This window comes from Saccopteryx leptura, chromosome X, assembly GCF_036850995.1.
Source record: "Saccopteryx leptura isolate mSacLep1 chromosome X, mSacLep1_pri_phased_curated, whole genome shotgun sequence".
Lineage (NCBI taxonomy): Eukaryota > Metazoa > Chordata > Mammalia > Chiroptera > Emballonuridae > Saccopteryx > Saccopteryx leptura.
This window is the reverse complement of record NC_089516.1, coordinates 79354201-79369932: the sequence shown is the minus strand read 5'-3', so window position 1 is coordinate 79369932 and position 15732 is coordinate 79354201. Positions and strand designations below refer to the sequence as shown.

General features: G+C 35.9%; 1 protein-coding gene across 1 annotated transcript in view; it reads left to right on the top strand.

Annotated features, from left to right (window-relative positions):
- Window positions 1-15732, top strand: part of IL1RAPL2 (interleukin 1 receptor accessory protein like 2) — a 583210-nt gene that overhangs the window by 16028 nt on the left and 551450 nt on the right. Inside the window, exon 3 of the mRNA XM_066357822.1 lies at window positions 9428-9614. Within this exon, the coding sequence (XP_066213919.1) occupies window positions 9428-9614 (187 nt within the window). The remainder of the gene's footprint in view (window positions 1-9427; window positions 9615-15732) is intronic.

Genomic DNA, 15732 nt, shown 5'->3' with positions numbered 1-15732 from the left:
CTGAGCCATTTTAGTGCCTGAGGCGAGGCCATGGAGCCATCTTTAGTGCCCGGGGTGAACTTTGCTGGAACCAGTTGAGTCATGGCTTCAGAAGGGGGTAAGAGAGAAGGAGAGAGAGAGAAAGGGGATACTTAGAGAAGTAGATGGTTGCTTCTTCTATGTGCCCTGACTGGGAATCAAACCCAGGGCATCCACACTCTGGTCCGATGCTCTACCACTGAGCCAACTGGCCAGGACTAGCTGTAACATTTTGAACTCCTAAAAGTAATAAATGAGAGTTCCTGTTGCTTCACATCATCACCTGCTGTTAGTGTTGTCAGTGTTCTGGATTTTAGCCATTCTAATAAGTGTGCAGTAGTATCTTGTTGTTTTAATTTACATCCCCCAGTTGATATATAATATACATCTTTTCAAATGAGTGTTTACCATCTGTATATTTTCTTTGGTGAGACATAGGTCAAGGTCTTTGGCCCATTTTAACATTGGATTGTTCTATTTCTTATTGTTAAGTTTTAAGAGATTTAAAAAATATATATTTTGGATAACCTTCAACAGATATCTTCTGCAAACATTTTCTCACAGTCTGGAGCTTGTCTTCCAATTCTCTTGACATTGTCTTTTGTACAGAAGCTTTTAATTAAGTCCAGCTTATCAATTATTTCTTTCATGTACAGTGGCTTTGGTGTTTTAATTTAAAAATTATTGCCATATCTAAGATCCTCCAGGTTTTCTCCCACATTGTCTTCTAAGAGTTTCATAGTTTTGCATTTTTCATTTAGGCCTGTGATCTATCTTGAGATACTATTTGTGATGGTTGTAAGATCTGTGTCTAGCTTCTCTTTTTTTGTTGTTGTTGTTTTGTTTTGTTTTGTATGTGGTCCAGCTCTTTCAGCATCATTTGTTGAAAAGATTTCTTTTGCTCCATTGTTCTGCCTTTGCTTCTTTGTCAAAGAGCAGCTGGCTGTATTTATGTGGGTCTGTTTCCAGGATCAATATTCTGTTTGATTGATCTGTTTATCTAGTCTCTCACCAATGCCACATTGTTTTGATTACTGTAATTTTAGAGTAAGTCTTTTTTTTATTTTTTTATTTTTTTGTATTTTTCTGAAGCTGGAAACGGGGAGAGACAGTCAGACAGACTTCCGCATGCGCCCGACCGGGATCCACCTGGCACGCCCACCAGGGGGTGACGCTCTGCCCACCAGGGGGCGATGCTCTGCCCCTTCGGGGCATCGTTTTGTTGCAACCAGAGCCACTCCAGCACCCGGGCAGAGGCCAAGGAGCCATCCCCAGCACCTGGGCCATCTTTGCTCCAATGGAGCCTCGCTGCGGGAGGGGAAGAGAGAAAGACAGAGAGGAAGGAGAGGGGGAGGGGTGGAGAAGCAGATGGGCACTTCTCCTGTGTGCCCTGGCCAGGAATCGAACCCGGGACTTCTGCATGCCAGGCCGACGCTCTACCACTGAGCCAACTGGCCAGGGCCTTACAGTAAGTCTTAAAGTCAGGTAGTGTTATTTTCAATTTTGTAGTAATTCTTATATATACCTTGTACATATTTATTAGGTATACCTAAGTACTTCATTTTGGGGTTTTCTTATCTAAATGGTATTGTTTTAATTTCATATTAAAAACTTGTTCATAGCTGACATAATGGAAATTAATTGATTTTGTGTATTAACTTGATGTCCTACAACCTTGCTATAATTGCTTATTAGTTCTATATTAGTTCTAATTTTTTGTCAATTCTTTCAGATTTTCTACATAGGCAATCATGGTTGTTGTTGTTTTTTTTTTGTGAACAAAAATAATTTTACTTTTTTTTCCTCTGAATCAGTATAACTTTATACTTTTTATTTCATTTTCTTGTCTACTGGACTAGCTAATATTTCCAGTGTGATGTTGGATAAGAGCGGTGATAGGGTATAGCCTTGCTTTATTTCTGATCCCAGTGGGAAAACTTCACTTTTCTCACCATTATGTGTATTGTTAGCTATAGGCTCTTGGTAAATATTCTTTATCAAGTTGAGGCACTTATTCTCTATTCCTGGTTTACTGAGGAATGAAGGAGTCACTCCATGAATAGGTGTTGAATTTTGTCAAATGCTTTTACTGATATTCTGTGAGTTTTCTTTTTTAGTCTTGCTATGATGGATTGCATTAATTGATTTTTGAATATTGAACCAGCCTTTCATACTTGAAATAAATCCCACTTGGGCATAATATATAATTCTTTTTATACATTGCTAGATTTAATTTGTTACTATTTTACATTTATGTTCATGGAGGTATTGATCTGTAATTTTATTTATTTATTTATGTTTGTAATGTCTTGGGTTTTGGTATTAGGGTAATGCTGGCCTTATAGATTGAGTTAGGAAGTATTCCTGCCACTTTTATCTTCTGAAAGAGATTGTAGATAATGGATATAATTTCTTCCTTAAATATTTGATAGAATCCACCAGTGAATCTATCTTGTCCTAGTGCTTTCTGTTATGGAAGTTTATTAATTACAGATTCAATTTCTTTAATTGCTATAAGCCTATTCATATTGTCTGTTTCTTCTTATATCAGTCTTGGCAGATTGTACCTTTCAAGGAATTGGTCCATTTTACCTAAGTTATCAAATTTTGGAGCATGGCATTATTTGTAGCAGTCTTTAATTATCTTTTTACTATCCATGTGACCTGTAGTTATGTCACCTCCTGTTTCATTTCTTTATTTTTCTTTTCTTTGAATTTTTAAAATTATAGTTAACATTCAATATTATATTAGTTTCCATGTACAACTTCATGGTTAGACACTTATATAATTTATGAAGTAATGACCCCAATAAGTCTAGTACCCATCTGCCATTAATAATAGTTATTACAATACACTGACTATGTTCCTTGTGCTGTATTTTACATTTCTAATGACTATTTTGTAACTGCCAATTTGTACTTCTTAATCCCTTCACCTTTTTTACCCAATCACATACCCCTTCCCATCTGGCAGCTTTGTATCTATGAGACTGAAAGTAATAATTTGGTTCCTCTCTCTCTTTTGTCTCTTCTTGATCTTTAAAAGTATTAATGCTAAATAATTTTAGTTATATACATTTATTTCTGCACTTATCTGAAGGTCTCTTTTACAACAAGATCAAAGATATTTTTCATCAAATTTTCTTTTTTTGTGTGATGATTTTCAAAAATGGACTTCTTCAAAAATCCTGAGATCCTGTTTACTTATTTATTTGTGCCACTTCCCTGAATTTTCTGTAAAGTCATTTCATAGTTCTTATGTTTTGAGGAAGACAATATCATCCAAGGATCATAGATTGATTAATTGATGTGGCTTTGCATTGCAGTCAATTCACATTTCAAAAACATCAGAAAGCAAAGTTTGTTTTAGTGTACTGGTCATCAGATGGTTCTGGAATTTGCAAGGAAAGACTTTTGAAGTAAGGATAAAACAATTAAAGTAATCATTTAGAAAAAAAATTAACTATATCCTAAGGCATTTTATCTGTGCTTCTGTTTTTAGATGTATATAAAAAAGTTTTCTAATTTATTTAGTTTCTTTTCAATAGGTTAGCTCTGGTGATATAACAAATTCACATAAACTCAAATTTTGAAATAAAACTTTAGATTTAATAAAGTAATCTTGTTTTATAAGTGGGAGTTAGAAAGAGACATCTGAATTTTCATGTATATTTTTAATTCTGAGTCTTACTTTTTTCCTCAGCGACCCCAAGATTTGTCAAAAATTTTCCTTAGAAATACTTATCAAAAAAAGTATAATTTATGACTTAAAGTAGCTAATATTAAAATTTTGGAATTGAAAGTGAGGTTTGCTCATAAATTTGTAAATTCTTCTGTGCTATAGCATTTTTATTTAAATATTACCTTTACACATCTGTACTTATTTATATAAGCTTCTCCAAGTTGGTATGAGTTATTCCAAAGTAACTATGAGTTATTTTGATTGTCAACCAATGCTAGCATCGATTTGTGAGAATAGTGGAGGAGAAAGTTTGGCTTTCATCCACTGACCATGTATATGAGCTTGACTAGGTCATTTGTCTTCTCTGTGTCCATCTTGTACTTCTCTGCAAAGTGTAGGTGACACCCTGTACATTTTCCTAGATTATTAGCAGAATTATGTAAAATAAGAAATATGGAAGTACTTGAAATGCATGCAAATATATAAAACATTGCTGCAATAGCACTGCAAAGGTCCTCTGCTCCTATTGAGTCTAACCGTGCTCCTCATCTTCAGGATGTGAAGGGAAGACAGAAAAATACAGTCCCTGTTCTTGCACACTGTTCAGTTGGCCTCTTCAAACTTGCATAGCTCTAATTGTACCTAATGAAAGACATGTAACATTTTTAAGACTTAGTTGCAGAAAACATTTTAAATAGAACTGGCCTGGGGCATTTTTCAAAATAAAATCTAAATAATGCAAGAGTGTTAGTGGGAACTATGCCAGGGCTAGATTACACAACTAATAAAAATCACCCTGAGTCTCAAACTATCAGGCAGCCTTGATCACACTTCATCCAGGTCAGCAACAGAAACAGTAGCCTTAGTAGCCTTTTCTCTGAGTTCTAGAGACCTTGGTTATCACCAGGCACTTCATACTAGTGCTTGACAAACAAGCAATTTGTCAGCAGCCTTTTACATGAGAGAGACCAGAGCAACAGTGAATTCATGCAGAGCTCTGGCCTAAGGTTGTTTATGGGTAAAGCTTAGAGAAGACTGAAACCCATATTTTTTTCCTCCTTCTATCCTTCAGCCATCTCCAGCATGCGTTCTCTGTCCTCATCCCCATCCCAAGTCAATAAAAGTACTGGTAGCATGACCTACTTTGTTTATACTCTTGAGGGATAAAGGAGGGAGAATATTAGGAGTATTTTTTGTCCTTGATCCCTGGAAAACATGCCTAGAGAGCTGGTCATTATTATAGAAGTCATTTGTCTAAGGAAATCCCAGAAGGCTTAGTGTAACTCTTACTAATAATTTGACCTCCAAAGTTCTGGTTTTTGCCTAGTAGCTCATATTCATAGTACCTGGAAGATTTTCCTAACTTAGCTGCTTTCTCTTGATTCACTTCTTTTTGTGCCTATATATATATATTTCATTTTAATTTATTGTGTTTACATAGATTCTAGTGTCCCTCCCGAATGTATCCCCTCCCCCATGTTCTCCTCAACATCCTCCTTGCCCCCCTCCCCATAGCACCATCCCCCTTCCCTCCAGGATTTGCTTTTCTGCTCTCTATAATGCTGTGTTAGGTATATATAATTTCACCAATCTCTTTTCCTTCTCTGATCCCCTTTCCTTCTGACTAAATATATATTTTTAAATCCAGAGAGCATATCATGGCTCTCTGGTACTAAGCTTGTTGTTCAATTGACCTCCTCTTGATGCTTTCCTATCAAGTAGCTCTCCAAACACAGTGGCATATCTTAGCCCATTGTTACCAGTATATTGTTTTTATTATATTAGTTGTTGTTCATAATCATTATATCACATACAAATTTTACTTATTACTCTTTGAAATATGCATAAAATAATCCTAGAAACAATACCAATTCTAACTACAATTTATTAAATATATACTATGTAGCAGATGCTGTATTATGTGTTTTATATCTGTTATTTTAATAGTTACCACAGCCTGGAGATGTCAGGTATTTTCATCATTCCAACTGAAAATGATAAACATATTTTTGCCCATGTTTGTACAAGGAAAGGAACTCCTTTAATAGAAACACCACAAAGGACTTCTTATTCTCATTTTTCAGTTGAGGAAACAGACTGAAAGACATTATATAATTTTCCCAAGTACACAGAGTGAGTTGAACCCAGTGAATCTTACTTCAAATCTGGTGCTTTGTTAAGAAACCACTACATTATTATTGATCCCACAGTCCACCTTATTTTCTTCCCAGGATTAAATACATTTCAGATAGATTCTTTCAGAGCATTAGATACTTTATCTACTTCTGTTGTTGAGACTGCTGGTTAATAGCTCTCTTTTGTTGGGATTAAAACATAATAATGGCGAGATATTTAACAAGTAAGTTTCTTTCACCTATGTAGATGAACATCATAGAACAGATATGATCAATGTCTGTAACATTAAAAACTGTTTAGAAAACAGCATACCTAGCAGAAGCAATTATTTTTCTTCTGTGTTTTTAATTCAGAATTAAAAACTGAATATTTATCTTATTTCCATCCTCTATACCTACCCTGCTTCCGTTTATCTTCAGATGTTGCCAGTATATTCTTTTTTGATGAAATGCTGATGCACAAAACCTTCACTAATCCTTACTGTTGCAGTACAAGAATATCTGAAAAATTACTCTGAGTCATATTTAAATAGGAAATGTGATATTTTACCAGCCATTTACCTGAACCTATAGTATGGAGAGGGAGGGTCGATGCAAAAGTGGAGCAGAAAGAATGTGTCTCTTGAGTACATAATTTTTGATATCTACTCATTTAATCAGCTAACATTTACTGAGTATAGAGTCTGTATTCATTTAGATCCCAGCAGTAGAGTGATTGAAAATAGCAACAAATTTTTTTGCTTGCACTTACCAAATAAACAAATAATAAGATATCAGCGAGAAGAACAAATGTAAAAGTTTCTATTTTGAGTAGGCTTAGTGTATGCAAGGAACAGAGGATATGCCATTGTGACTGTCCTCTAATGAGTGAAGGACAGAGTATTATGATATAACAGATCATATAGGGCCTTAAAGGAAATAAGAAGACATAAAAATGTTTATCACTGAAGTATTGAATATGGGGTCAAGAGGAGCCAAATTGATCAATACAAACTTTAGATTCTTGCCTAAGACTTAAAAAAATTCTAGTGAATTTAGCTTTCTAGGTTTTGGAGAAGCTGTCAAATATCTAACAAGAGAATGAAATGGTCTTTTATTTAATCTCCAAGAGGCGTAAGTTATGTCATTAGGTTCTAGAAACCTATACAGCTAGTGCACGACTTACGACCACGATTAGTTCCAACAGACTGGTCGTAACACGATTTGGTCATAAGTTGAGTAAGCTATATGTACAGTACTGTGAAATGATGTTATAAAAATCTTTAAGTCATATTTTATCATAATTTTCTTTCATTATTGTTATATATCATAATTTTCTTTGTTCATTTTATGCCATTTGTATCATCTGTACACCATTTTGTTTCTTATTTTTACATTCGTCAGGTTTAAGTAAAACACTGCATTACCAGTACAACTGGTTTAATATTTGCAAAGACAATTTCCTCTTGGTAGACATCTTGGGAGGGGTTTGATGAAAAATATCCAAGACACAAAACACAAATTGCTGTACCGAGTCTGGGATAACAGGTGAAATGGTGCACACGGAGATGGTAGTGCTGCCAGAAGCTGGTCCGTACTGTCGTATGCCCAGCTGGGCAACACTTGTGCTGCCAGATGCGGAGCAGTCCTGGCTAGCTATTGTGGTCGTAAAGTCGAATGGTCATAAGTTGCATAGCTCATAAGTCAATCAATATTTGTACTTAGGAATAAAAAAAAGTGATAGTGCACAATTTACATTGAATAACAGGGTTGCATCTGAACATCAGAAAGGGAGTGACTTGTTAGCATCATTCACAAATGACAGAGACATGGGCATAGTCATAAATACTTGCCCAGTAATTAACTTTACTAGAACTCCAAGTAGCAGTTATTTTGATTAACTTAGTTTATAAATTCAATGGGCAGCAGTAATATGATATGTACTCCTGTGATTTCTATCAGTGGTCCCCAACCTTTTTTGAGCCACTGACTGGTTTAATGTCAGAAAATATTTTTACAGACCGGCTTTTAGGGTGAGGCGGATAAATGTATCACATGACCGAGACAAGCATCAAGAGTGAGTCTTAGACAGATGTAACAGAGGGAATCTGGTCATTTTTTAAAAATAAAACATTGGCCTGACCTGTGGTGGCGCAGTGGATAAAGCATCGACCTGGAAATGCTGATGTCACCGGTTCGAAACCCGGGGCTTGCCTGCTCAAGGCACATATGGGAGTTGATGCTTCCAGCTCCTCCCCCCTTCTCTTTCTCTGTCTCTCCTCTCTCTGTCTCTCCCTCTCCTCTAAAATGAATAAATAAAAAATTAAAAAAAATAAAATAAAAATAAAACATTGTTCAGACTTAAGTAAAATGAAAATAATGTAAGTTATTTATTCTTTCTCTGTGGACCGGTACCAAATGGCCCACAGACTGGTACCGGTCCATGGCCCAGGGGTTGGGGACCACTGGTTTATATGATACCTGGTATTTTGTGAAATTTCAGTGAGTACTAAGTAGTATGAATGCTAACAATTTTTTGAGACCATGTTAAACTTATTGGTTTCCATGCTCATCTGTCAGTACTGTTATTACTTGATTTTTAAAATATTTGGTTTTAAAGTACTCTTAGAATTTTTAATTTTAATAGCAGTCATCCATTGACATTTAGAACAGATATGGTTGTGATATAGCCCATAAAGAGATAAGATATTTAACCTTGTTTTAAGTCTTACTAGATTATTTCTGATTTTTTCTTCACACTTTTCAGTTTTCTTTTCTGTGGTTGATATCTTCTGGAGGCCATGTATAACAAAGCAGGGAAAGGTGATGGAGTATATAGAGGGAAATGAAGGCAGTATTGTTTTCCATAAATACCCTTATATAATGAGTTAGCCAGTTAATGGCCAATTCCTAAAATGGCCTTATGGTCAAATCCAATGTTGAAACTCATTTACAATGCCAGTTTGGGTGGTAAAAATTAATCCAGGTTGACCATTTTCTACTAGCATTTGGCCTTTGTAGAAAGCCAGAATTTTACCCCTTACATATCTCAGTAAACACTGTACAAAGCTATGTAACTTAACAGGTATCTTCTGTATGTTGATCTGGTTTTTGGTGTATATCCTATAAAGGTACCTGTTGGTTTATAAATCAATGGAAAAATTAAAGAAACTTTGCAATACCTAGTAAAGTACTGGTCATAAGAGCAGAGCAGAAATAGGTATGTTTCTAGTTACAGACTTTTTCACAAGTTTTCAGTATCAGATTTTCAACATAAAATAATTATCTCTCATTAATCAATGCTACCACAATAAATTTAATAAAAAATACTTATCCCGGGGAAAGATGTCTGACCATACTACAGTTCAGAAAATGGGTACAGCTGTTCTATGTAGCTCTGTAGCTACCTCCTGGTCAGAAATGTTGATATTAACATTTTGCTTCATATCTTCCTGTCAGTCAAAGTAGAAAATGGTTCTGTGGTTTTTTTATGTTGTTTCTGATTATCGGTAATGTCCTAAATGAAAAAGTCAATGCTCTTGAATATATAGAGAGTACAAATGAAGTTGTATATACCCAATAAAGCCATTTTGCTATTTCTCTATTCCTACAGAAACTCAACATATTGCATGAAGGTGTCAATGTCTTTGACTGTTGCAGAGAATGAATCAGGCCTGTGCTATAATAGCAGGATCCGCTATTTGGAAAAATCTGAAGTCACTAAAAGAAAAGAGATCTCCTGCCCAGACATGGATGACTTTAAAAAATCTGATCAGGAACCTGATGTTGTGTGGTACAAGGTAACTCAACATGGTGTTAACTATATTTTTGTACCTTAATTCAATAACTAGTTTAGGAATAGGAGAAGAGAGATATTTTGTTTCTAGTTTTTGGTATTTTTACTGAGAAATCACCACATGTATAGCTAAATAATTCAGAGCTATAAATTGTATATACTGCTGGTTTTCATGCACTTCAATCAACAGGTGTCAGAAGCAATCCCACCTTTTCCAAATACTAAAAAATAAGTAAAATTTCCCTTCATCCAAATCATGAGAGCAAATAGGAAGAAGTGCTAAAGTTTAAGAAATTATTTGAGTGATGTATAATTTACTATTAAGAACAAAGGCCCATTACTATTATAAGTAATCATACTTATGAATAATAACAACTGTTATCATGGTCTATATCAGAGGTCCCCAAACTTTTTACACAGGGGGCCAGTTCACTGTCCCTCAGACCATTGGGGGGCTGGACTATAAAAAAAACTATGAACAAATCCCTATGCACACTGCACATATCTTATTTTAAAGTAAAAAAAAAACCCAAAACGGGAACAAATACAATATTTAAAATAAAGAACGAGTAAATTTAAATCAACAAACTGACCAGTATTTGAATGGGAACTATGGGCCTGCTTTTGGCTAATGAGATGGTCAATGTGCTCCTCTCACTGACCACCAATGAAAGAGGTGTCCCTTCTGGAAGTGCGGCGGGGCCAGATAAATGGCCTCAGGGGGCCACATGAGGCCAGCTGGCCATAGTTTGGGGACCCCTGGTCTACATTGTCAAAGCCACTCAGTTCATACAAAGTAGAGAAATGGGACCAGTGTAGAGTGTGTGGACACCAGAAATAACATGTTTAGCTAGAAATAGACCACACTAAAAAGTTGAATAGAAGAGACCTAAAATAATTATTTAAAGATGTGTGGCAAGGAGAAGGAGTAGTGTCCCTGGAACCTTGCAAAAGTGGTACAGACCTGTCCAGAGTTGTGGTCTTAGTAGAACATATAGACTATGGCAAATAGAGAGACAGTGAGAAAGATAAATACCCTAACCCTTCTTAACTTTTGCCTTCTAGTTTGCAGCTAGTACATCTCCCACCCTGCCCCCCACATGAACTCAAGCAGAAGTTGGAGGGCAAAGCCAGAGACAGCATAGTCTTCAGCTTCCCTGGGGACACAGTAGGTGAACAAAGGCAGAGTTTGGATCTAAGGGAGGAAGCAGAGAAATAACCTTACATTCTAGTTATGATACTTTGAGTGCTGGCTAGAGGCCCTGTGGTCCTAGAACAGGACTGAGCATTTTCTGCCCACTCTTTCTTTCTTTTTTATTTTTTTCTTGGCATATATATATAAGGTCTACCGGAAAGTTCTGTCCGTTTCTATCACAACAAGTTTCTACACGTAAGCACGTTTATTTGGCGCATGTGAGCCTCTCTATTTTTTATCACTTAATGTATACATACTGACGTAGCAAATTAACTAAAACAAAGTTGATTCACGTTAGTCTTAGGTGTGAAGCGATAGTGTACCCATGGCTACTGATAAAGTTCATTTACGCCACTATAATTTTTATGAATTTCAACAAGGAAGAAATGCTACAGAAGCATGTCTGTCGCATCCACCATATTCCCCGGACTTAGCACCCTCCAACTATCACTTGTTTTTGTCCTTACAAAATTTTTTGAAGGGCAAAAAATTCAAAAATGAAGAAGATGTCAAACAAGCACTGGTTCAATTTTTCGCATCAAAAGATAAAACATTTTTCAAAAATAGGATATACAAATTGCCCTCACGCTGGCAAGAAATCATCAATAATAATGGTAATTATATTATTTAATAAAGTTTATTGATGGTAAGAAAATTTTATTTTGTTTTATTTCAAAAATGGACAGAACTTTCCGGTACACCATATATATATATATATTTAAAATTGGAGAAAATAATAATTTAGGGTTACAGAAAGCAGTTGAATACATTTATTCCCCTACTCAAATACAGGCAGTCCCTAGGTTACGAACAAGGTAGGTTTGAAAATGTTTAAGTAGTTATATGCACAAAAAGGTAAAAATAAATACTATGTTAAAACAAACATCTGTCTAAGTTGCATTTACTAGATCTATGTACCTGTTCCAACTTAAATACAAATTCAACATAAGAACAAACCTATAGAATTAATCCTATTTTTAACCTGGGGACTTCCTGCAAGAGTTTAAGGAAAACTTACGAAGAGGAAAAGGGAAATGACAATGATTACTAGCTGAGCACTAAAGAGTATGTATGTGTTCAACATGTTACACCCTACCAGTGTTTGCCTATTTTATAATCTTGACCAGTTGTATTAGTTATTTAAGGAGATGTTACTTAAATAATTGGGCTGTTTAATGAGAAGCTTTAGGTAATTTTAAAGTGATTTGAGAAACTCTATTCTTTATAATATAGGTTCAGGTATTTCTGAAGTCCTTGGGTAATTTTCTATTCTAATCAAATTTATATAATCTTTCCAGTAACGAGAACCCAGTGAATTAAAATCTACAATTGTACATATTTTCAGAAAATATGTTTTTTTTTCTGCAGGTTATAAGGAAATTATTTTTGAATATAAATTAATCTGCCATTAACATCTCATTCCCATATATCCTAGTCATGTAACCACTTTAACATAGCATTTTTGCTTCGAATTTTATCTTCTAAACAAAGCCTCCAATTTGGAGAGTAAATATACAGTCTGATTAAAATGTTTAAATATATCAAATACATAAAGTATATAAGAACCTAATTGCTATTGATCCACTGATCCTCTTTTCCTGTTTCTTTCTTCTTCTCTCGGTGGTGATCTGCAGTCCAAAATGTGAGTTTTGGAGTATTTGCTGCAGAAGTTTAAGAGAGATGGAAGATATTGACTTTCTAAAATTATAGTATTTTTACCAATGCAGTCAAGATACACGGCAGAGTTTTAAGTGTGATGGCCAAAGATGAGCAAAAATGTTTTCTGTACAGGCCCGTGTGCACATAGTTGAAAGCAAACTTACATGAATTGTGGAATAGTTGTTTCTATAGAATCTGACAGACCCTCAGTTCCAGGGCAGCCTGAACCTAACTCCAACAGCTGCCCATTATTTTACATTTGGAAGCTTCTTCATCTGATGCCCGGACAACTCACCAGTAGGCACCAAGAATATGTTGTGAACTAGGACCTCAAGTCTCTATGTGAATTGCCCTCCCCATTTTTTTCCTTAAGGAAGATAAGCTTCTGACAGATAAAAAAGAACATGATGTTCATTATGCATAAATATATAATAGTCACACATTTGTAGATTTCTTCATGTCACTATTAGCTTTGTAAGTATTATGCACTTGCTATGTGCCATTCATTGTGGTATGCTTGGTCACTGCATTACCTCATTTAGATCCCAGTGCAAGTCTGTGTGGTGGGCACTAGTATCCTCATTTAATAGAGAAAAAACTGGAGCCTAGAGGGATGTAGAAACTTGTCAAGTGGTAATCAGCTAACAAGTCTGGTTTTATATTTAAGGTCTTGTGAATCCAGAGTTTATTAAGGGTCTTAATCACTACCCTCTCCTAAAATGGTCCTGGGGCTAAATCCAGTCTTGATCACATGTGCTTCTCTAAGATGTAGCCCTGGTACAGAGGCTCCCACCAAAAGACAGAGTAAGACAGTTTTATTTCATTTTTATGGTTGAAGAACGGAAGTTAACCAACTTAAAAGTTAGCAGCTAGGAGTACAATTCAGTTCATTAGCCTTCTCTTACAATATTCATTCTATTAATTCATCTTCTTATCTTTCTGCTAAATTCTTTCTTCCCTTTTCTTTATATCTGTATCTGTAGACTTTATTATCATAATTATATATGAAAGTGATGTATTCATTGATCAATGCTCACCCTCAATATTTCTTAGAAATAGACCAACAATGGTGAAGCAAATGGCTTTTCCTGCTATGCCTGGATAATATCATTTAATATTTATATTATATTTTACAACTGATGAATAGTAATTATAATAATAGCTAATACTTATTGATTACTTACTATATTCCAGGCTCTGTCTTAAGTGCTTTATTTGGATTAACTCAATCTCTAGGTGATGTAGGCATTATTATCTCCATTTTATAGAAATGATTGGAGACTCAGAAAAATTAAGTGACTTCACAAAAGTCACACAGCAGTTTTTAACTTACAGTTTGGCTAGTAGACCCATCCTCTTAGTCACTGTGCTGTATTAGTGGATCAAGATAAAATGCCAGACTCCAATTTAAACAGTCCCTGAAACTCCCAGATAGGTGTTAACTCCACTTCTAACACAAAGTTTCCAGTAAATCTTTGAAAAAATTGTATTGGTGTATTAGTAAGATGTTTCTTTTTTAATCAATATTTCAATCATCTTCCCTGCTTGCTTTGCAGTTGTGCATTCCCTGCCAGGCTGAGCGTGAAGTGATTTTGCACTGGTTACATCAATATAAAGAGTAGGACATACTTGTTCAGAATTTGTTCTGTTTTACACTCAAAGTTAGAAGTGTATAATGTATTATCCCCAATGTTTTAACATTGAAAAGCAGGTGTATAGCATGATACTTTTCCCTGTTATATTTTCGGATATATGTAGTATTTGAACTGGTTTCTTTTTCATACATTCTGTTTTTTGTTTACTCTCCAATCATATCACTCTCATGTTCTGTTATGGTTTCCTAGCCTGTCTGGAATATGCTATGGTAGGCCTTTAAGACCTATCTTTTCTTTTGTGCCTGCACATAATCACAGCTGGATAGCAAGGTAGGGACAGATCAGGTGGCACTGGATCAAGTTCATCAAGATGACTGAGTAAGACTATCCTGGCTGTTCAGGGAATGTAAAAGATATGTGTAAAGGGGCTATATCTCCTTTATTTTACTCTATCAGTTGTCAAAAGGAAGTAAGGAGAGGGGCTATGCTTTTAGCACTTCCTCCTGATACTATTTCAGTGAGGCTTAGACTTTAGAAAAGGATATATAGTAATATTAGTGTTTTTAGAAACAATTTTGAAATGACAGCTATGCATTTTTGTTCAACTAAGAACACTAGAATAGGCCCTGGCCGGTTGGCTCAGTGGTAGAGCGTCGGCCTGGCGTGCAGGGATCCTGGGTTCGATTCCCAGCCAGGGCACACAGGAGAAGCGCCCATCTGCTTCTCTACCCCTCCCCCTCTCCTTCCTCTCTGTCTCTCTCTCTTCCCCTCCCGCAGCGAGGCTCCGTTGGAGCAAAGATGGCCCGAGCGCTGGGGTTGGCTCCTTGGCCTCTGCCCCAGGCACTAGAGTGGCTCTGGCGGCGACAGAGCGACGCCCCGGAGGGACAGAGCATCGCCCCCTAGTGGGCAGAGCGTTGCCCCCTGGTGGGCGTGCCGTGTGGATCCCGGTCCGGCGCATGCGGGAGTCTGTCTGACTGTCTCTCCCCGTTTCCAGCTTTGGAAAAATACAAAAAAAAAAAAAAAAAAAAAAAGAACAAAAGAACACTAGAATAATCTCATTATTCACTGAGAACACTTGTCACAGAAGTATAAAGCCCCTCCATCCCATTTCTAAACAAAAAATACCCTAACTTTAACAAAACATCATTAATGAAAATACAACTACATACCTTGGGGTAAACAAACAAAAAACAAAAATTCATCTGTGACTAATTACCTCAGTTGATAAAAAAAGTGATGCTAATGTGGGCTACCAGTTTGAATCTTCCTTTTTTTTTTTTTTTGCTACAATGTTCTCAATTTCAGTTGTCTGTCATTAGTTACATAGGATGGATTGGGACATTAATGGATGGTTTAGTGAAAATTTACTAATTCATATGAAACAACTCTTCATTTTATTGAACACATTTATTGGTTACCTACCATATGCTACGCACCACACTAGGAACTGGGAATAGTGAAGTGACCAACATAAAGATATTCCCTTGTTCTCATGGATGCAGATAGATAAGTAAACAGTTCTCCTCAACACTCCAGGAAGGAGCTACATCAATTACAACATGAAGAACAGTTCCTACTTGAAATCAACAACATTTGTTTCAAGTAAAGGGCAGTAGACATACCTCTGTTTTAAACCATAGTCATGAATATGTTTGCAAATGCAATTTTCTAAA